Raw genomic sequence first — 22185 nt, 5'->3', positions numbered from 1 at the left:
CAGAAGGATGTGAGGAAGCCAACATCCACAGAAGATCTGGGGTTAGTTTTCCAAGATGTTTGGAACAACCTACCAGCCGAGTTCATTCAAAAACTGTGTGCAAATGTACCTAGAAGAATTGATGCTGTTTTGAAGGCTAAGGGTGGTCACACCAAATATTGATTTACTGCATTTTGTTGATTGATTGAAAATAAATGATTAACACTTCTACTGTATTTTTGAAAGCATTCTTTGTTTACAGCATTTTTTCACACCTGCCTAAAACTTTTGCACAGTACTCTATATATATATATATATATATATATATATATTGTAACAGATCGAGTATTCGTCCACCTCTTGAACCCTCAGGTACCACTCTGAACACCGGATGAAAGTATAAATATTCTTTCTTTTATTATTACACAGTGCACCAAGCACTCTCCACACCACTCTCATATACACTATAATTCTCTCTAAAACAATACAATCCTCCACTCCCAGACACTTCGCCCTCCTACCTCCCAGCTCAGCTCAGTGTCTGGGCTTTCCCATAGTCCTTTTATATCCTCTGACCCGGAAATGGGTCCTCTTCTTCACCCCGGGAGTACGTCGTTTCTTCCGGTCAGGTGACTGTGACGCACTCCCGGGTTATAGGGCACGCAAGAGCCCACTAGCCCCCTTACAGCGACTCCCGGTGGTCCCCAAGGTATCCAGCAGGGCTGTGTATATAAACTACAAAGTCCATGAGGCCCTACTGGAACTCGGAGCACCATCATGCTGTCCGGAGGGCTCCTCCTAGTGGCCTAGGGGTGGCGACCGGAGTCTGTGGCCGGTCGTCCATCACAATATATATATATAATATAATATCTCACAAAAGTGAGTACACCCTTCACATTTTTGTAAATATTTTATTATATCTTTTCATGGGACAACCACTGGCAACAACAGTGAGTACACCCCTAAGTGAAAAATGTCAAAATTGTGCCCAATTAGCCATTTTCCCTCCCCAGTGTCATGTGACTCGTTAGTATTACAAGGTCTCAGGTGTGTTAAATTTGGTGTTCTCACTCTCACACTCTTTCATACTGGTCACTGGAAGTTCAACATGGCACCTCATGGCAAAGAACTCTCTGGGGATCAAAAACAGAAATGTTGCTCTACATAAAGATGGCCTCGGCTATAAGAAGATTGCCAACACCCTGAAACTGAGCTGCAGCATGGTGGCCAAGACCATACAGCGGTTTAACAGGACAGGTTCCACTCAGAACAGGCCTCCCCATGGTCGACCAAAGAAGATGAGAGTACGTGCTCAGTGTCATATTAAGAGGTTGTCTTTTGAAAATAGACGTACGAGTGCTGCTAGTATTGCTGCAGAGGTCAGCCTGTCAGTGCTCAGACCATCCGCCGCACACTGCATCAAATTCATCCGCACGGGTGTCGTCCCAGAAGATGATACACAAGAAAGCCCGCAAAAAGTTTGCTGAAGACAAGCAGACTAAGGACATGGATTTACTGGAACCAAGTCCTGTGGTCTGATGAGACCAAGATAAACTTATTTGGTTCAGATGGTGTCAAGCGTGTGTGGTGGCAACCAGGTGAGGAGTACAAAGACAAGTGTGTCTTGCCTACAGTCAAGCATGGTGGTGGGAGCGTCATGGTTTGGGGCTGCATGAGTGCTGCTGGCACTGGGGAGCTGCAGTTCATTGAGGGCACCATGAATGCCAACATGTACTGTGACATACTGAAGTAGTGCATGATCACCTCCCTTCAGAAACTGAACATGATAACGACCCCAAACACACCTCCAAGACGACCACTGCCTTGCTAAAGAAACTGAGGGTAATGGTGCTGGACTGGCCAAGCATGTCTCCAGGCCTAAACCCTATTGAGCATCTGTGGGGCATCCTCAAAACGGAAGGTGGAGGAGCGCAAGGACTCTAACATCCACCAGCTCCATGATGTCGTCATGGAGGAGTGGAAGAGGATTCCAGTGGCGACCTGTGAAGCTCTAGTGAACTCCATACCCAAGAGAGTTAAGGCAGTGCTGGAAAATAATGGTGGCCACACAAAATATTGACACTTTGGGCACAATTTGGACATTTTTCACTTATCGGTGTACTCACTTTTGTTGCCAGCGGTTTAGACATTAATGGCTGTGTGTTGAGTTATTTTGAGGGGCAGCAAATTCACACTGTTATACAAGCTGTACACGGACTACTTTACATTGTGTCAAAGTGTCATATCACTTCAGTGTTGTCCCATGAAAAGATATAATAAAATATTTACAACAATGTGAGGGGTGTACTCACTTTTGTGAGATACTGTATATGTATATATCATATCACCTTAGTCCTTTTAAATTTCTTTTTTTAATTTAATCTATTTGTTAACTTTACTGGACAGTTTCATTCATGTCACAATTAACTACACCTTGTTGTAATTGTATAACTGTGTATGTGACAAGAATGTTGAATCTTGAATGATTTTCCTAGGACAGTACAGTCTGCTTCTGGCCCCTCTTATACAGAGCCATTGTGATCTCAGAGCAGTCCAGTTTGTTGTTAATATGGACCCCCACGTACTTGTAGCTCTGTACCACCCACATTTCCTCTGCTGGAATATGACTGGTCTCAGGGGCTTATCGTGTGTGATGGTGCAGGCCGGCCCCATGCTACCTGGTCTTTCCAAGGAGCCACTTGAACCCGTTGCCGCCGATAACGTACCCGAGGGATGAGCCAGCGGATAAGGACAAACACACAAGCAAGGGGTAGGTGCGTAAAGATGCCAAAGTGCATGTATTGAAACAATTCAACAAAACAACAGTGTCCAAAACGGTGCAGTGTGCTCCAACAGTCAATAAATAAATAATCCATGAAAACAGGTTGAAGGTGAAGGTTAAAAGTTCCAATAAATAAATCCATTAAAATCAGAGGTTAAAACAAGACAGTCTATGAAAAAATGAGCCCCAATGCTTCCTTCTCGAATCCGGCATCTCCTCTCCTTATCCTGTTTGGATGCCCGCTGACAGGTGCAGTCAACCTTCAAATACCAGCTCGGGTACAAATTGTCCGGCCTTGGGCAATTCTGGGACGCCACACTGACCAGCGCATGTCTCCCACCGCCAGTCCCTTGGCGTTCATGGGAACACCGCGTATTTGGCAGACACTCGGAAGCAGCGCCCCTTCCACAGCCTCTGGCTCTTACGGCCCCAAGACTTACACACAATCGCCCACCTCACTCAGCTCAGCACGGGCGCTCTCTCTCTGTGACTGTCTCTGTCTCTTTTTAACGCTCCTGTTCTTTCTTTAACCTCCTGCGTGTCTCTTCTCCCTTCTCTCTCGTTGGCCAGTTTATACAATACAATACAATACAATTTATTTTTGTATAGCCCAAAATCACACAGGAAGTGCCGCAATGGGCTTTAACAGGCCCTGCCTCTTGACAGCCCCCCAGCCTCGACTCTCTAAGAAGACAAGGAAAAACTCCCAAAAAAAAACCTAGTAGGGAAAAATAGAAGAAACATCGGGAAAGGCAGTTCAAAGAGAGACCCGTTTCCAGGTAGGTTGGGCGTGCAGTGGGTGTCAAAAAGAAGGGGGTCAATACAATACAATACAATACACAGAACAGAACAAATCCTCAATACAGTTTAAAAATAAAAATATTACAAGTACAGAGCAGAATTTAACAATAGATTATATCCCATAATAAGATTTGGATATTTTTAGAGTCCTGGAGACCTCATCCATCAAGCTGCCTCCCCCATTTGGCCATTCCACGGCTGAAACAGTGTTGGGCCAGCCAATCCGCTGAAAGGACTCCTCTTTCCCACGATTCCTGCGATCATCCATCAGGGACGACTTTACCTTAGGCAGGCAAAACCACTTGGCAGGTGGGCCGTGGCACCAAGTGGCACATTTGAGTACCGAGAAGAGAAACAGAATAGGTGAGGTTTAGTATCCAATTCTAACTATCATGTTACTTATGTTTTAGTGCTAATGACTAACAACAGAGATGCAGTCTGTACAGTTAATCAGCAGCTCTAGTCAGGGTGTGCTAAACTGAAGTAGTGAGTCTTCAGCCGGGATTTAAAAGCTGAGCCTGAAGGGGCATCTCTTATAGTAGCAGGCAGACAACTCCACAGTTTAGGGGCCCTGTAACTAAAAGCTCGACCTCCCGCTGTTATTTTATTAATCCTTGGAACCATAAGCAGACCAGCATCTTGAGATCTTAATGTGCGCTCAGGTTTGTAAGTCATGATAAGTTCAGACAAGTAAGCCGGACCTTGGCCATTTAATGCTTTATATGTTAAAAGGAGGATTTTGAAATCTGCCCTAAACTTAACCGGAAGCCAATGTAAGGATTTAAGAACTGGAGTTATGTGTTCGTATTTTCTTGTTCTTGTAATAATTCTTGCAGCCGCATTTTGGATCAACTGGAGGTTGTATAGAGAACAGTTTGAACATCCAGTGAACACTGCATTACAGTAGTCAATCCTATTAGAGATAAATGCATGAATTAATTTCTTGGAATCCTGTTTATTTAAAAAGCGCCTTAATTTCCTAACATTTTTAAGATGGAAGAAACATGTTTTGGACAACTTTGTAATATGCGCTTTAAATGACATGCTAGACTCAAAGATAACTCCTAGATTGCGGGCTGATTCAGTAAAATTAACTGGGATTCCAACTGAGTTAAATGATGACAAAATATTGTTTTGATCAGCATTATTCCCTCTAACAATTAACATCTCTGTTTTTTTGCATTGGTCTTAATTGATATTCTAATTTTCTGAGATACTGAATTTGGGACTTTTATTAGTTGTCAGTTATAATCCTCAACATTAATAAATAATAATAATAATAATTCATTATATTTTTATAGCGCTTTTCTCAGTACTCAAAGCACTATTCACACAGGGAGAAACCGGGAAGCGAACCCACAATCTTCCACAGTCACCTTACTGCAAAGCAGCAGCGCTACCACTGCGCCACCTGTGAGGACATTAAAAGAAATAAACATTTGAAATACATCAGTCTGTGTGTAATGAATTAATCTAATATGCAAGTTTCACTTTTTGAATGGAATTACTGAAATAAATCAACTTTGTCATGATATTCTAATTTTATGACCAGCACCTGTATGTAGGTTTTAAAATAAGCCCAGTTTAAAGCGTGGCAAAATCGTCACATAAAATCGTTGCACTTTTAGGATTTTATATATAGATAGTAGATTTATATAGTGCTCATCTCACTTCACAAAGCATTTTACACAGTGAGTAGGAGCCCACTTCAACCACCACTAAAGTGTAGCATCCACCTGGATGATGCAACGGCAGCCATTTTGTGTCCGTACACTCACCACACATTAGCTGTTAGGTGGTGAAGTGGCGAGAGAGAGTTAGCCAGTTAGAGACAGGAGATGATTAGGGGGCCAGAATGACTAGGCCATGGAGGGCAAATTTTGCCAGGACATCGAGATACACCCTGCTCTTCATGAAAGATGCCCAGGGATCTTTTATGAGCACAGAGAGTCAGGACGTCGGTTTTATGTCTCATCTGAAGGATGCCGTCAGTTTTACAGCTCAGTGTTCCCAACACTGCACAAGCGCCCCCTGCTGGTCTCACCAACACCTCTTCCAGCAGCAACCCAAGCTGTTTCCTAGATGGTCTCCCAGTGGTGCCTCGTACTTCGAACTTAATTTGTTTTAGGAGGCCATTTGAACTCTGAATTGTTTTGAAGTCCAAATCAATTTTTCCCCATTAGAAATAATTGAAAGTGAATCAATCCTTTCCCAGATCCTAACCAATACCCATTTCGATTAAACTTAAACAGCAAAATACACATAATTTAAGCTAAACATAACACAATTAAATGCCCTAAATAATAAATCATGAAAACAAATAAAATATGTAAATACTGAATAATAATATGAAATTTGCATTTAATGTACCTTAGTAAGGAGTGCTGATACCCCATTGTGGATGCTGGAGAGGAAGAGGAAGGTTACGGTTTGGAAGGGGAGTCACCTTCCATAAACATATCTCGCGATAAGTTCCTTTATCACCTCATTTGTCGATACTTCAGCCTTCCTCTTAAGCTTTATTGCTTCCACACTCTTCTTGGATGCCATGTTTAATAGATAGGGGTTATAGATGTAACCAAACACGCCAAAAATAAAGGTGAAAAAAGCACTGAAAACACACAAGTGTAATGCAAGACTTGGGCACACAACAGATGACATTTACACTCGCTGCAGAAACGCCATCTGTTGCTCACAGTTCGAGTGTAGAAGCATCGTTTGAACTCCAGATCACATTTCTCTCAAATTTAGTATTCGAACTCTGGAACTCCTGGCCTGAACACGCTTAGCTTCAGGTGGATGACCTCTTCTGAAATGCATGTGGTTTGGCTGCTGGAATATACAGGAAGAATCACTCGAAAGAGGCCCTGAATATTCTGTTGTAACACCCGTTAGAGTGAAGCAATCTGAACCAAAAAGATATGATCTATACCTTGACGTATGTGTAATCGATTGCATTACATTTGAAGGCTTTCAGATCCCACTACTGACACCATGTGCCCATAGAAGTCACTTGAGCTGCATGAGCTCCAATTGGAAAACCAAAAGAAATACAACAATTTGTACAGGGAGGTTCACTCGAAAGAGGCCCACCAAATATTCTGATGTAACATCTGTTAGGATGAAACAATCTGAACCAAAAAGATACGCTCTATACCTTGAATTATGTGTAATCGATTGCATTACATGCAATGCTGGAAGTGGTTTCCGTTTTCAGCCAGACACATTTCGATGCAACGCTCCATGTTCCTGCAAGCGTCTCGGGGGGGAAATAGCAGCAATTTCATGTTGGATGATTTCCTTCAAATCTTCCACAGTTGTGAGGCTTGTTCGGATAGACTTTTCCTTTGAACATACCCCAGAGAAAGAAGTCTGGTTGTGTCAGTTCCTCCTCACAGCCCCTTTGAAATGACCCTGTTGCAGAAGGAGGACTCAATTTCTGCCATGCTTCTTGTCAATGTGTGACACGTTGCTCCACCTTGATGGAAGTTACCTTTCGTTAACTCATGATCATCCAGTTGATTCTGACATCGCTTAAACGAATTGATGACCCAATAGGTTCACACCATGAAGACGCGCTGCTCAATACTGTACACCACCATCCTGATGAGAAGTCAGGGGAAAGGGGTATGGGCGGTATGCACTCACAAGTTGCAAATGGAGGTTAAAGGTCACAACGGCTGTCTCATCGCTTCGACACAGGGGCATCCCGGCTTGTTCTAAGCTCCAAATACTGAGGAACACATTGCACATTGTTTCCTTCAGATTACTTCATCCTACCGAGAGTTATTACAGAATATCTGCGGCCTCTTTTGAGTGAATTTCCCTGTACTAACAGGCAGATTTTACTCCTGTGATTTTTCACCGCTGCCAAAAATTGTGGCTCACATATGTTTGAGAAAAGTTTTAGTGAGAAGTCAAGTAAAATGACACTTTTTATTGGCTAACTAGAAAGATTACAATATGCAGGCTTTCGAGGCAACTCAGGCCCCTTTGTCTTTTTTTTGAGTTGAGTTGCCTCAACATTTGCGTCGCTAACATGGTACTTTTTCTTTTCAATAATTTTATATCAGTTAAAGTTTAGATTTTTTGTAATATTTTGAATGACCCCACAACCCATTTTGCTTGCATTAGTGGAGGGCACATCCCATAAGACGTGAGTTAATTAGGTCATTTTATAAGGTAAACCAATGCACCAGTTCACTTGTGTGGAACATCCCATAATATTCTTTGTTTTGTTTTGTTTTTTTTTTTGCAGCTTTTAGGATGATACCTTATCCATTAGAGAAAGGACACCTCTTTTATCCCTACCCTGGTTGCACAGAGATGGCAGATCGTGAGCTTCTCCCAGGTATGTCAAGTGTGTTCTCTGATTAGTGGTGGGTAGTATACTGACAATTGACCAGACCTGTTAAGTTAATCCATCCATCCATTATCCAACCCACTATATCCTAACTACAGGGTCACGGGGATCTGCTGGAGCCAATCCCAGCCAACACAGGGCGCAAGGCAGGAAACAAACCCCAGGTAGGGTGCCAGCCCACCACAGGACACACACACACACACACCAAGCACACACTAGGGACAATTTAGGATCGCCAATGCACCTAACCTGCATGTTTTGGACTGTGAGAGGAAACCCACGCAGACACGGGGAGAACATGCAAACTCCACACAGGGAGGACCCTGGAAGTGAACCACAAGCTACCCACTGTGCCACCGTGCCACCCTTGTTAAATTAATGTTAATGCTAAATTAACATATATTTTTTGCTTATTTTAATAGAATGCAAGGTTCACATAGCTACATACAGGTGCATCTCAATAAATTAGAATATCATCGAAAAGTTAATTTATTTCAGTAATTCAATTCAAAAAGTGAAACTCCCTATAGATTCATTGCACACAGAGTGATATATTTCAGGCATTTATTTCTTTTCATTTTGCTGATTATGGCCTACAGGTAATAAAAAACCCAAATTTCAGTATCTCACAAAATTAGAATATTGTGAGTAAGTCCCATACTGTAGACTCCTGGTGTGACACTCCACTCCGCTAATTAACCCGAAACATCTGCAAAGGGGTCCTGAGCCTTGAAATGGTCTCTCAGCCTGGTTCAGTAGGCCACACAATCAGACTGCTGACTTGACAGTTGTCTAGAAGACCGTCAATGAGACCCTCCACAAGGAGGAGAAGCCACCAAATGTCATTGCTAAAGACAAGACTGTTCACAGAGTGCCGTATCCAAGTATAGTAATGGAAAGTTGAGTGGAAGGAAAAAATGGGACAGCAGAAAAAGTTGCACAAGCAACAGGGATAACCGCAGCCTGGAGAGGATTGTGAAGAATTTGGGGGGGGATTCCCAGGGAGTGGACTGCGGCTGGAGTCAGTGCTTCAAGAGCCACCACACACAGACATGTGTATCGGGGACGTGGGCTACAACTGTCACTGCATTCCTTGTGTCAGGCCACTCCTGAACCAGAGACGTCGTCAGAAGCGTCTTACCTCGGCTATGGAGAAAATGAACTGGACTGTTAACAGCTCAGTGGTCCAAAGTCCTCTTTTCAGACGAAAGTCAATTTTGCATTTCATTTGGAAATCAAGGAGTCTGGAGGAAGAGTGGAGAGGCACAGAATCCCAAGTTCCTTGAGGGCCCAGTGTGACGTTTACACAGTCAGTGATGATTTAGGGAGCCATGTCATCTGCTGGTGTTGGTCCACTGTGTTTTCTTCATCAAGTCCAAATCAGCACAGCCAGACATCTTCCAGGAGATTGTAGAGCACTTCATGCTTTCCTCTGCTGACAAGCTTTATGGAGATGCTGATTTCACTTTCCAACAGGACTTAGAACCTGCCCACACTGCCAAAAGTACCAATGTCCTGGTTTAATGACAATGGTAAGTATCACTGTGCTCAATTGGCCAGCAAACTCGCCAGACCTAAACCCCATAGAGAATCTATGAAGAGGAAGATGAGAGACACCAGAGCCAACAATGCCGACGAGCTGAAGGCTCCTGGGCTTCCATAACAGCTCAGCAGTGGCACAGGCTGATCGCCTCCATGCCAGTAATTCACACAATAGGAGCCCTGACCAGGTATTGAGGACGTACATGGACAGACTTTTCAGTAGGCCCACATTTCTGTATTTAAAATCATTATTTTATTGGTCTTATGTAATATTCTAATTTTGTAAGATACTGAATTTTCTGTTTTCATTACCAGTAGGTCATAATCAGCAAAATGAAAAGAAATAAATGCTTGAAATATATCACTCTGTGTGTAATGAATCTATATAATAAAGGAGTTTCACTTTTTGAATTGAATTACTGAAATAAGTGAATATTTCGATGATATTCTAATTTATTGAGACGCACATGTACAAAAGATAATACAAGATTCTGCTTTTCCCCCTATAAGCTAACATGCTAATGGAATGCTTTTAATTTGCTCTGCTATATTCCTGTATTTTAAACAATAGAATAATCTAACATTATTAGACAGACGGCTAGACAGAATCGTGAGCTATTAGATAGAAAGGTATCAAGCACTGTAGTTTTCCGAGCATGAATACGTTATGATAGGCGGAGTGCTGGCTCGGAGGCTAGGGATCTGCACTGGCAATCAGAAGGTTGCCGGTTCGAATCCCGTAAATGCTAATAGGGACTCTGCTCTGCTGGGCCCTTGAGCGAGGCCCTTAAACTGCAATTGTTGAGCGCTTTGAGTAGCGAGAAAAGTGCTATATAAATGCAAAGAATTATTATTATTATTATTATTATGTATGTACAGTGCCTTCCATGATGATTGGGACAAAAACACATTTTTCTTTGATTCTCACCCCGTTCCACAGTTTAAAATTAATCTCAAATAATTCTGATGTGTTAATGTTCGCATTGCAGACATTCATTTAAGGGGATTTGAATACGTTTCAGTCAAACCATGTACAACCCCAATTCCAATGAAGTTGGGGCATTGTGTAAAACGTAAATAAAAACAGAATACAATGATTTGCAAATCCTTTTCAACCTACATTCTATTGAATACACTACGATGACAAGATATCGAATGTTCAAACTGATAAACTTTATTGTTGTTTTGCAAATCTTCACTCATTTTGAATTTGATGCCTGCAACACGTTCCAAAAAAGCTGGGACCAGGGGCATGTTTACCACTGTGTTATATCACCTTTCCTTTTAACAACACTCAATAAGCGTTTGGGAACTGAGGACACTAACGGTTGAATCTGTGTAGGTGGAATTCTTTCCCATTCTTGCTTGATGTACAACTTCAGTTGCTCAGCAGTCCGGGGTCTCCGTTGTTGTATTTTGCGCTTCAAAATGCGCCACACATTTTCAATTGGAGACAGATCTGGACTGCAGGCAGGCCAGTCTAGTACCCACACTCTTTTACTACGAAGCCACGCTGTTGTAACACATGCAGAATGTGGCTTCGCATTGTCCTGCTGAAATAAGCAGGGACATCCCTGAAAAAGACGTCACTTGGATGGCAGCATATGTTGCTCCAAAACCTGTATGTACCTTTCAGCATTAATGGTGCCTTCACAGATATGCAAGTTACCCATGCCATGGGCACTAACACACCCCCATACCATCACAGATGCTGGCTTTTGAACTTAACAATCCGGATGGTCCTTTTCCTCTTTGGCCCGGAGGACACGACGTCCATGATTTCCAAAAACAATTTGAAATGTGGACTCGTCAGACCACAGCACACTTTTCCACTTTGCGTCAGTCCATCTCAGATGAGCTCGGGCCCAGAGAAGCCGGCGGCGTTTCTGGGTGTTGTTGATATATGGCTTTCGCTTTGCATGGTAGAGTTTTAAACTTGCACTTGTAGATGTAGCGATGAACTGTGTTAACTGACAATGGTTTTCTGAAGTATTCCTGAGCCCATGTGGTAATATCCTTTACAGAATGATGTCGGTTTTTAATGCAGTGCCGCCTGAGGGATCGAAGGTCACGGGCATCCAGTGTTGGTATTCGGCCTTGCCGTTTATTTGCAGAGATTTCTCCAGATTCTCTGAATCTTTTGATGATATTATGGACAGTAGATGATGAAATCCCTAAATTCCTTATAATTGTACGTTGAGAAACGTTGTTCTTAAACTGCTGGACTATTTGCCCACGCAGTTGTTCACAAAGTGGTGAACCTTGCCCCATCCTTGCTTGTGAACGACTGAGCCTTTTGGGGACGCTCCTTTTATACCCAATCATGACAAACACCTGTTTCCAATTAACCTGTTCACCTGGGGAATGTTCAAAACAGGTGTTTTTTGAACATTGCTCAACTTTCCCAGTCTTTTGCTGCCCCTGTCCCAGCGTTTTTGGAAAATGTTGCAGGCATCAAATTCAAAATGAGTGAAGATTTGCAAAACAACAATAAAGTTTATCAGTTTGAACATTCGATATCTTGTCGTTGTAGTGTATTCAATTGAATATAGGCTGAAAAGGATTTGCAAATCATTGTATTCTGTTTTTACGTTTTACACAAGTCCCAACTTCATTGGAATTGGGGTTGTAGAAACAACAACACTTTTTTCTGAATGGTCCCCCTATTTCCTTATGTTTTGGGCAATTGGCGTCCCAGGTGTTTGTGATACCTCAGGTGGGTTTCATGGCTTCATAAGACACCTTGGCTTGCTTCTACGCTTTGGAGTCTGTAGCTGCCATTGTTCAAAATGAGGGCAAGAGCAGTGACAATGAAAGTCATAGAAGCCATCCTGAGGCAGAAAAACAAAAATAAAACTACAGTAATCCCTCCTCCATCGTGGGGGTTGCGTTCCAGAGCCACCCGCGAAATAAGAAAATCCGTGAAGTAGAAACCATATGTTTATATGGTTATTTTTATATTGTCATGCTTGGGTCACAGATTTGCGCAGAAACACAGGAGGTTGTAGAGAGACAGGAACGTTATTCAAACACTGCAAACAAACATTTGTCTCTTTTTCAAAAGTTTAAACTGTGCTCCATGACAAGACAGAGATGACAGTTCCGTCTCACAATTAAAAGAATGCAAACATATTTTCCTCTTCAAAGGAGTGCGCTTCAGGAGCAGAGTCTGTCAGAAAGACACAGGAAAGCAAACAAATCAATAGGGCTGTTTGGCTTTTAAGTATGCGAAGCACCGCCGGTACAAAGCTGTTGAAGGCGGCAGCTCACACCCCCTCCGTCAGGAGCAGGGAGAGAGAGACAGAGAAAAACAAAACAGTGAAAAATCAATACGTGCCCTTCGAGCTTTTAAGTATGCGAAGCACCGTGCAGCATGTCGTTTCAGGAAGCAGCTGCACAAAAGATAGCAACGTGAAGATAATCTTTCAGCATTTTTAGACGAGCGTCCGTATCGTCTAGGTGTGCGAACAGCCCCCCTGCTCAATCCCCCTACGTCAGGATCAGAAAAAGTCAACTCAAGAGAGAGAGAGAAAAGTAAGCTGGGTAGCTTCTCAGCCATCTGCCAATAGCGTCCCTTGTATGAAATCAACTGGGCAAACCAACTGAGGAAGCATGTACCAGAAATTAAAAGACCCATTGTCCGCAGAAACCCGCGAAGCAGCGAAAAATCCGCGATATATATTTAAATATGCTTACATATAAAATCCGCGATGGAGTGAAGCCGCGAAAGGCGAAGCGCGATATAGCGAGGGATTACTGTATTTGAGACATCAGAAAAACCTTAGGATGAAAGAAATCAACTGTCTGGAATATCACGAAGAAGAAAGAACACACTGGTGAGCTCAGTAATCACAAAGGGAGTGGTAGGACAAGGAAGACCCCCCAACTGCTGAGGACAGAAGAATCCTCACTATGGTCAAGAAAAAGCAACAGACGCCTTTCTGACAGATCAGAAACAGACTTCAGGGGGCCGATGTGTGTGTGTCAGAGACGAATATCAGCAGAAGACTTCATGAACAAAAACACAGAGGAGGACACACTGCAAGATGGAAACCATAAAAACAGGACGGCCATATTACAGTTTGGGACAAAGGACTTGAAAGAGCCAACAGAATTCTGGGAAAAGGTCTTGTGGGCAGACGAGACAAAGAAGAACCTCATCAGGGTGATGGTGAGAGCAAAGTGTGGAGATGAAAAGGAACTTCCTAAGAGCCAAAACAAACCACCTTGTCTGTTAAACATGGTGCTGGGAGGGTTTTGGCTTGATGTCCTGGCTCACTTCTCTTCATTTATGATGGAACTGCTGACAGCAGTGGCACAATGAATTCTGAGGTGTTTGTAGAAATATCTGATCTTCTCAAGTCTCAGTAGATGCCTTCAAACTCAGAGGATGAAGCTTCATCCTACAACAAGGTAATGAGCCAAACCCGCTGCTAAAAAAAAAAAAAATGGAAAATTCTTGAATGACCAAGCCAATCACCCGATTTAAATCCAACTGAGCTATGCTGAAGAGAAAAGCCCCCCCGATACAGGCAGGAGCTGAAGATGGCTACATGAGAGGCTTGGCAGAGCATCACAAGAGAAGACCCTCAACACCTGCTGAAATCTATGAATCGCAGACTTCAAGAAGTCATTTCATGTGACAGATATGCGACAAAGTCCTAAATGTGATTACTTTAATAGACCTGCCATTGCTGTGTCCTAAACACTATGGAACCTGGAAATGGGGGGACCGTGTAGAAAAAGTGTTGTGTGAATGAAATGTCTGCAATGTGTCCTTTAATCACAAAGTCTGAATTGTTTGATTTGTAATTGTTCAGCAAAAGAATTAAAACTCTTTGAGAGCTAAATGTTTTTTTCCAAAAAAAAAAAACATTTTCTGAAAAGCACACAATGCACTGGTTTGACACATAAATCAACATAAAACATCTGTCGCTATGTGCTGTGGCTGCTGTTGGTGCCTGTTTGGCATCTCTGGCAGCAGTGGCTGCACAGGGGAGACTCGATGGCCATCAGGAATGCATGGCGGGCCGGCTACCTCTCTGCCTTTGGGCGACAGTGGCAGTCTCTGTGTGACACAATATGGTTTGTACCTCTTGTCATCATAAGCGGTGGTCCTCCTAGGCGAACGCTGCTGTAAGCGTATCAGCTACACGAACGCGTTCAGCAGCACGATCAACTGGGGACCAATAGGCTGATGCTGGTACCTCAGTTTCGTTTTTGATCTCCATCTCCAGATCACTTACTTCAAACTCAGATTCGGAAAAGTCAGAGTCTGATTCAGCGATAATACAGAAAACGTCCATGGAGTATTTTGCTTTGCACATTTGCTTTAGTCTCACCAGATGCTGGTGCCATTTTTGAGGCTGTTTGCTCTTTGCTACTCCTGCACACGCAGGGAATTGAGGTCAAATAAACAAAGCTACGTAACGTTCCTTCAAGCAAAGAGAGTCGAACTAAAAAGTAAGGGCGAGTTTTGTCTCAGTTTACAGCCGATTACTGTCCTCTACCCCTGAATTTTGACAAAAGTCAACATCAGCCCTGAAAGACTTAAGAAAAAATGTCAGTTTGTCCCAAACATTATGGAGAACACTATACTCACTGACACTTTGGTTGTCTTTGCAGTCTCGCTAAAGGAAAGACCCAACACTTTTAAATGTTATACTGGTTGGTCTCTCTTCTTTTGTTAATTGCCTTTTTCCTCACCATTATGATCACAATGTTGTCCAGATAAGTCCCCAAAGGCTGTAGCAACACGCTTTGTTCTAACATTGCTTTTATATGAACAAAGGGTTTGTTAGTAATCAACAAAAGTTGGAACAATTGTAGAAATTGTTTGCAGTTGAACAGCATATTGATTCCTTTCTTCTTATTTGACTTTCTTTAATGTGAAAGCCAACCTTTTGGTCTTCTCTCTCTGCCTGGCTGCTTTAATAATAATAATAATTCTTTGCATTTATATAGTGCTTTTCTCACTACTCAAAGCGGTCAGCAATTGCAGGTTAAGGGCCTTGCTGAAGGGCCCAACAGAGCAGAGTCCCTATTAGTATTTACGGGATTCGAACCGGCAACCTTCCAATTGCCAGAGCAGATCCCCAGCCTCAGAGCTTTACAATTTACAAGTCACTTCCAGCTTCTCAAGACCACAACCACTTCCTCAAGTCCCATAATACTTGGGCTAGAGGAACGCTTTCAAAATCATTACCGTACACGGTCTTAAAAAAAAAAAATAGTTTTTTTGAGATCGGCCAATTTGCCAAGCTCTGATCAAGATATTCGGGAATGAGAATTGCCGATTTTGCTCAGCCGCTAATCGATCGGAGCATCACTAGTTTATTCTTCTTTTTCTGAGGCCTTCCTAGTTGTAGTTTTGAATTTTTTTGAACACAACAAGAAATGAGAGGAGGTCATTCAGTTCTTCAGGCTCCTTTAGTTAGCTAAAAGTGAAGTTGTCCAAATATCTCGTCCACATATTTTTTTAATTTGTTGAGGTTTCCTCTTTAATTACAGAACTTAGTAGTTGGTTCCAGATTTCCACAATCCTGTCCAACAGAGTGCATCCTTGTGCTTGTACATCCGCTGACAAAAAATATGGAATCGCTACTCTCGGAGGATGATCATTCAGCTGTTTTACTTTGTTGCAAGAAAACAAATCACAGAAATGACACAAAATTATTTTATTTAACAGCTGAACATTCTGGCATGGTAAGACATACCTAATAAAAATGAAAGGAAATTGTTGTAATTAAGAATTATGATTATGGAATCATTCAACGATTAGGAAAAAATTCTGGACTTTTTAAACCAAAAAATTACAACTATTATTTTTTTGCACCGCCTCTGGCTGTTATGACCGCTTCATTTCTTTCAGGCACGGACTTCACTAATGAAAATCAATATTCTTCATCAATCAGGTTCTTGTACAGCACCTGACAGGACAGACCAGTTTTGCAGGTGTTCTTTTAGGGGGCGATATAGCTCCCTAGTTAGAATAAGTTCTTTTGTAATTGTGGCGTTTTAAGTAACCGAAAACTATATAGATATGATATTAAAGGGCGATACCTCTCCCATAGTGAGGCGGTAAAAATCACATAAGAGAAAATAACTTAGCTTTCTTTACTGACGATTTACGCGGCATTACAGACGAGGAAGCCAAATAGCATGACAATACCAATTTGGGATCTTGATCTATACAGTCTGCCATTTTTCGTCGCTACGCTGGAAGGGTTTTCAGTCATCCATCCATCGGCTTCAAAGTGTTTGGCTGCTGTCCAAGCCTTTCATACTGGTTCCTCCGTGTGCAGGCCCTCACGTCGGCAAATAGTCCATTTCCAAACAAGGAGAGAAGATCCCGAGCTCACTTCCAACAGAGGACAAAATAGCATACACCTGTCTTTAGGCTGACTACACATTCCTCAAGCTGTCTCCGTTCATCTTGTCTGATGCTTGGCTAAGCACTTCTAAATGTTGAGAGCCCCTTTTGGCCTGGCATGTGAATGGATTTATACAATAATTTCTTGTACAGAGCACAGTGACATTAAACTTACAGTGCATCCGGAAAGTATTCCCAGCGCATCACTTTTTCCACCTTTTGTTATGTTACAGCCTTATTCCAAAATGGATTAAATTCATTTTTTTCCTCAGAATTCTACACATAACACCCCATAATGACAATGTTAAAAAGTTTACTTGAGGTTTTTGCAAATTTATTAAAAATAAAAAACTGAGAAATCCCATGTACAGAAGTATTCACAGAACAAAGTATTGTTCAATACTTTGTCGATGCACCTTTGGCATCAATTCCAGCCTCAAGTCTTTTTTGAATATGATGCCACAAGCTTGGCACACCTATCCTTGGCCAGTTTCGCCCATTCCTTTTTGCAGCACCTCTCAAGCTCCATCAGGTTGGATGGGAAGCGTCGGTGCACAGCCATTTTAAGATCTCTCCAGAGATGTTCAATCGGATTCAAGTCTGGGCTCTGGCTGGGCCACTCAAGGACATTCACAGAGTTGTCCTGAAGCCACTCCTTTGATATCTTGGCTGTGTGCTTAGGGTTGTTGTCCTGCTGAAAGATGAACCGTCGCCCCAGTCTGAGGTCAAGAGCGCTCTGGAGCAGGTTTTCATCCAGGATGTCTCTGTACATTGCTGCAGTCATCTTTCCCTTTATCCTGACTAGTCTCCCAGTTCCCCACAGCATGATGCTGCCACCACCATGCTTCACTGTAGGGATGGTATTGGCCTGGTGATGAGTGATGCCTGGTTTCCTCCAAACGTGACGCCGGGCATTCACACCAAAGAGTTCAATCTTTGTCTCATCAGACCAGAGAATTTTCTTTCTCATGGTCTGAGAGTCCTTCAGGTGCCTTTTGGCAAACTCCAGGCGGGCTGCTATGTGCCTTTTACTAAGGAGTGGCTTCCGTCTGGCCACTCTACCATACAGGCCTGATTGGTGGATTGCTGCAGAGATGGTTGTCCTTCTGGAAGGTTCTCCTCTCTCCACAGAGGACCTCTGGAGCTCTGACAGAGTGACCATCGGGTTCTTGGTCACCTCCCTGACTAAGGCCCTTCTCCCCCGATTGCTCAGTTTAGATGGCCGGCCAGCTCTAGGAAGAGTCCTGGTGGTTTTGAACTTCTTCCCCTTATGGATGATGGAGGTCACTGTGCTCATTGGGACCTTCAAAGCAGCAGAAATTTTTCTGTAACCTTCCCTAGATTTGTGCCTCGAGACAATCCTGTCTCGGAGGTCTACAGACAATTCCTTTGACTTCATGCTTGGTTTGTGCTCTGACATGAACTGTCAACTGTGGGACCTTATATAGACAGGTGTGTGCCTTTCCAAATCAGGTCCAGTCAACTGAATTTACCACAGGTGGACTCCAATGAAGCTGCAGAAACATCTCAAGGATGATCAGGGGAAACAGGATGCACCTGAGCTCAATTCTGAGCTTCATGGCAAACGCTGTGAATACTTATGGACATGGGATTTCTACGTTTTTTTATTTTTAATAAATTTGCAATAACCTCAAGTAAACTTTTTTCACGTTGTCATGATGGGGTGTTGTGTGCAGAATTCTGAGGAAAAAAATGAATTTAATCCATTTTGGAATAAGGGTGTAACATAACAAAATGTGGAAAAAGTGATGCGCTGTGAATATTTTCCGGATGCACTGTACATTCTTATTATAGCAGGATGGAGCGGAAACAGTCTTTTCAAATGTTAATATCCGATTGAGATCCAGACTGTTTGCTGGCCAGGTCGTTGACTTGATATGCCTTTCCTGAAGTTTTAACACTCGTCACTCTGTTACAAGATGCGTTGTCATCCTGAAAAACAACTTCATCATCACCAAACCTACTTTCGATTGATGGGCTGAGAAAAGCGTCCAGATTTAAATGTCTGCCTGTGCGTTTCCTGTAGAAGTAATGATTATCATCTCCCCTGCTCATTTACCTAAATTGCAACCCATATCAGCAATGAGTGTGGAAATTTGCTTGTTTCCTTCCTACAGTCATCTTTATATGTTTCGTTGGAATGCCGCCAAATAAAAGTTCGAGCATTATCTCCTTGGCCAATGCAGATTCATGATTCCTCACTGAGTATTACTTTCATCCAATCATCCACAGTCCACGACTGCTTCTCTTTAGCCCACGGTAACCTTATTTTCTTCTGTTTAGGTGTTAATGGTGGTTTACGTTTGGCCTTTCTCAATGGAAATCCCATTTCCTTCAGCCGATTTCTTACAGTTCGGTCTTTCTGCCCCTTTGTTTCTCATTTCTTTTGTTGTGCATTTTCTGTTTCCCCATTCATATTGCTTGGAGTTTTCTGTCCTGATGCTTGGACGTCTTCCTTGGTCTACCTGTTTGTTTCCCTTGTCCATCTTTCATGTTTTGTTTGTACTTAATTCCAAATTTTAGACATGGCTGACTGCGTCCTGCCACCATCTTTTGCCACACTCCATGCTAAATTACCTTCTTGAAGGTGTTTTATAATCCTTTTCATTGCTTCAACTCAACTCAACCAAACAAATCACCAGGACCAGATTATATTTACCCTCGAGTTCTTAAGGAAGCTAGCGAGTGCATATATAAACCCTGAACACATAATTTTAGGAAGTCACTGCACACTGGAGAGAATCCGAAGGACTGGAAAATGGCCAATATCATCCCATTATATAAAAAGGGTGACCGGGCAGATCCAAGCAGCTATAGGCCAGTAAGCTTAATGTGCATCACAGGAAAAGTAATGGATGAATTATTAAGGATAAGATTGAGCAACACCTGGCAAGGACAGGATTTATTGGGAACAGTCAGCATGGGTTCAGAAGAGGGAGGTCGTGTTATACTAACAGGCTGGAATTCTATGAGGAGGCAACAAAAGGATATGAGCAGAGTGGAACAGATGAGATTATTGATCTGGACTTTCAGAAAACATTTGATAAGGTGCCACATGAGAGGTTTGGGCATCAAATTAAAAGAAGTGGGAATTCAGGGTGATGTTTTTAGATGGGTGCAGAATTGGCTCAGACACAGGAAGCAGAGGGTGATTGTGCGAGGAACCTCATCAGAACTGGCCGATGCTAAGAGTGGTGACCAGCAGGGGGCAGTGCTGGGACCGCTGCTATTTTTAATATATATAAATGATTTAGATAGGGATATAAGTAACAAGCTGGTTAAGTTTGCAGATGATACCAAGATAGGTGGATTAGCAGATAATTTGGAATCTGTTATATCATCAAAGAAGGACTTGCACATTAGACAGGCTTGGGAAGATTTGTGGATGATGGAATTTAATGTCAGTAAATGTAAAGAATTACACATAGGAAGTAAAAATGTTAGGTTTGAATACACAATGGAGGGTCTGAAAATCGAGAGTCCACCTTATGAGAAGGATTTAGAAGTCATAGTGGACTCTGAGCTATCGACTGCCAGGCAGTGTTCAGAAGCCATTAAGAAGGCTAACAGAATGTCAGGTTATATAGCGCCTTGATGTGTGCAGTACAAGTCACATGAGGTTTTGCTCAGTCTTTATAACACACTGGTGAGGCCTCATCTGGAGTACTGTGTGCAATTTTGGTCTCCAGGCTACAAAAAGGACATAGCAGCACAAGAGAAGGTCCAGAGAAGAGCAACGAGGCTGATTCAGGGCTGCAGAGGATGAGTTATGAGGAAAGATTAAAATAGCTGAGCCTTTACATTAAACAAAAGAAGATTAAGAGGAGACATGATTGAAGTGTTCACATTTATGAAGGGAATTAGTCCAGTGGATCGAGACTGTTATTTTAAAATGAGTTCATCAAGAACACGGGGGCAAAGTTGGAAACTTGTGAAGGGGAAATTTCGCACAAACATTAGGAAGTTTTTCTTTACACAAAGGAATATGCGACCAAGTAGTATGGTAGACAGTAAGACTTTAGGGACTTTCAAAACTTGATGTTATTTAGGATGAATTACTGTAAGTGGATAGGACTGGCGAGCTTTGTTGGGCTAAATGGCCTGTTCTCATCTAGAATGTTCTAATGTTCTAACTGACAGCTGTCTTGTTGGGGTCGTGTTTCCTGTCAATCAGCCCGGCGCAACAGCTCAGTAAGGTCTGCTAGGCACTCGCTTTGAGCTGCAAACTCCATTGGCTTACTTAGACTTGTGCAGGGATTTGGTTTAGAAATGCAAATTACCAGGCGATTCCATCCTTTTTTTTTTTTCCTCATCGTTGAGTGATTCAATAATTTCTTCCTCTGCTTGGTCTGATGAAAAAATGTGCCATTAATTACCACAATTTCATTTTATTGAGGCATGTCTTACAATGCCAGAATGTTCAGCTGTTAAATAAAGCAGTTCTGCATCGTATCTGTGATTTTGTTTTTTGGCCACAAAGTAAAACAGCAGAATGAACATCCTCCGAGAGTGGAGATTCCATCATTTTTGCCAGGGGGTTGTACTTTTCAGTGTAAATAAAAATAAAAAAAAATGGGTTCACAGCCATCACTCCATCATGTTTTCAGAACCTGCTTTATTTTTCATTACAAGCTTATTTTATGTACTTTGTCGCTGCATTATTCCTTAATTAATTATTATAGTGCTGTTCTATCCATCAGCAGTGTGTCTGTCTGTGGAGAGAGTGTCGACCTCATCATTGAGAGGTTTACTTACCTCACTGGTGACTCTTCCTATGAAGTCAATAGATGGATTGGGAGAGCATGGGGGGTCATGTCGCTGGAAAGGGGTGTGTGGCGCTCCTGATATCTCTGCAAAAGGACGAAGGTACAAGTCTTTAGAGTCCTGGTGCTTCCTGTCTTGCTATAAGGTTGCGAGACATGGACGCTATCCAGTGACCTGAGATGAAGACTGGACTCCTTCATGTGTGTCTCTTCAGAGAATCCTTGAGTACCGTTGGTTTGACTTTGTGTTGCTCATGGAGTCCCAAATGAGGCACATGACCTGCATTGTGTGGGAACGTCAGTTACGGCACTACGGCCATGTGGCGCGTTTCCCCGAGGGTGATGTGGCTCACAAGATTCACATTCACACTCAGCTGTGAACCGATCCAGAGAGAGCTGAAGATCACGGCCTGATGAAGCAAACAGGACAACATCATCTGCAAAAAGCAGTGACCCAATCCTGAGCCCACCAAACTGGACCCCCTCAACGCCCTGGCTGCGCCTAGAAATTCTGTCCATAAAATTTATGAACAGAATTGGTGACAAAGGGCAGCCCTGGCGG

The 22185-nt window shown here is 42.6% G+C and overlaps 1 protein-coding gene across 1 annotated transcript in view; it reads left to right on the top strand.

The window, feature by feature from the left end:
* Positions 1–22185, top strand: part of LOC114647651 (suppressor of tumorigenicity 7 protein homolog) — a 163318-nt gene that overhangs the window by 116341 nt on the left and 24792 nt on the right. The window contains exon 13 of the mRNA XM_051924430.1: positions 7821–7913. Within this exon, the coding sequence (XP_051780390.1) occupies positions 7821–7913 (93 nt within the window). The remainder of the gene's footprint in view (positions 1–7820; positions 7914–22185) is intronic.

This window comes from Erpetoichthys calabaricus, chromosome 3 (assembly GCF_900747795.2).
Source record: "Erpetoichthys calabaricus chromosome 3, fErpCal1.3, whole genome shotgun sequence".
Classification (NCBI taxonomy): Eukaryota; Metazoa; Chordata; class Cladistia; order Polypteriformes; family Polypteridae; genus Erpetoichthys; species Erpetoichthys calabaricus.
Note: the sequence above shows the minus strand (reverse complement) of the source record. Positions and strands in the feature narration are given on the sequence as shown.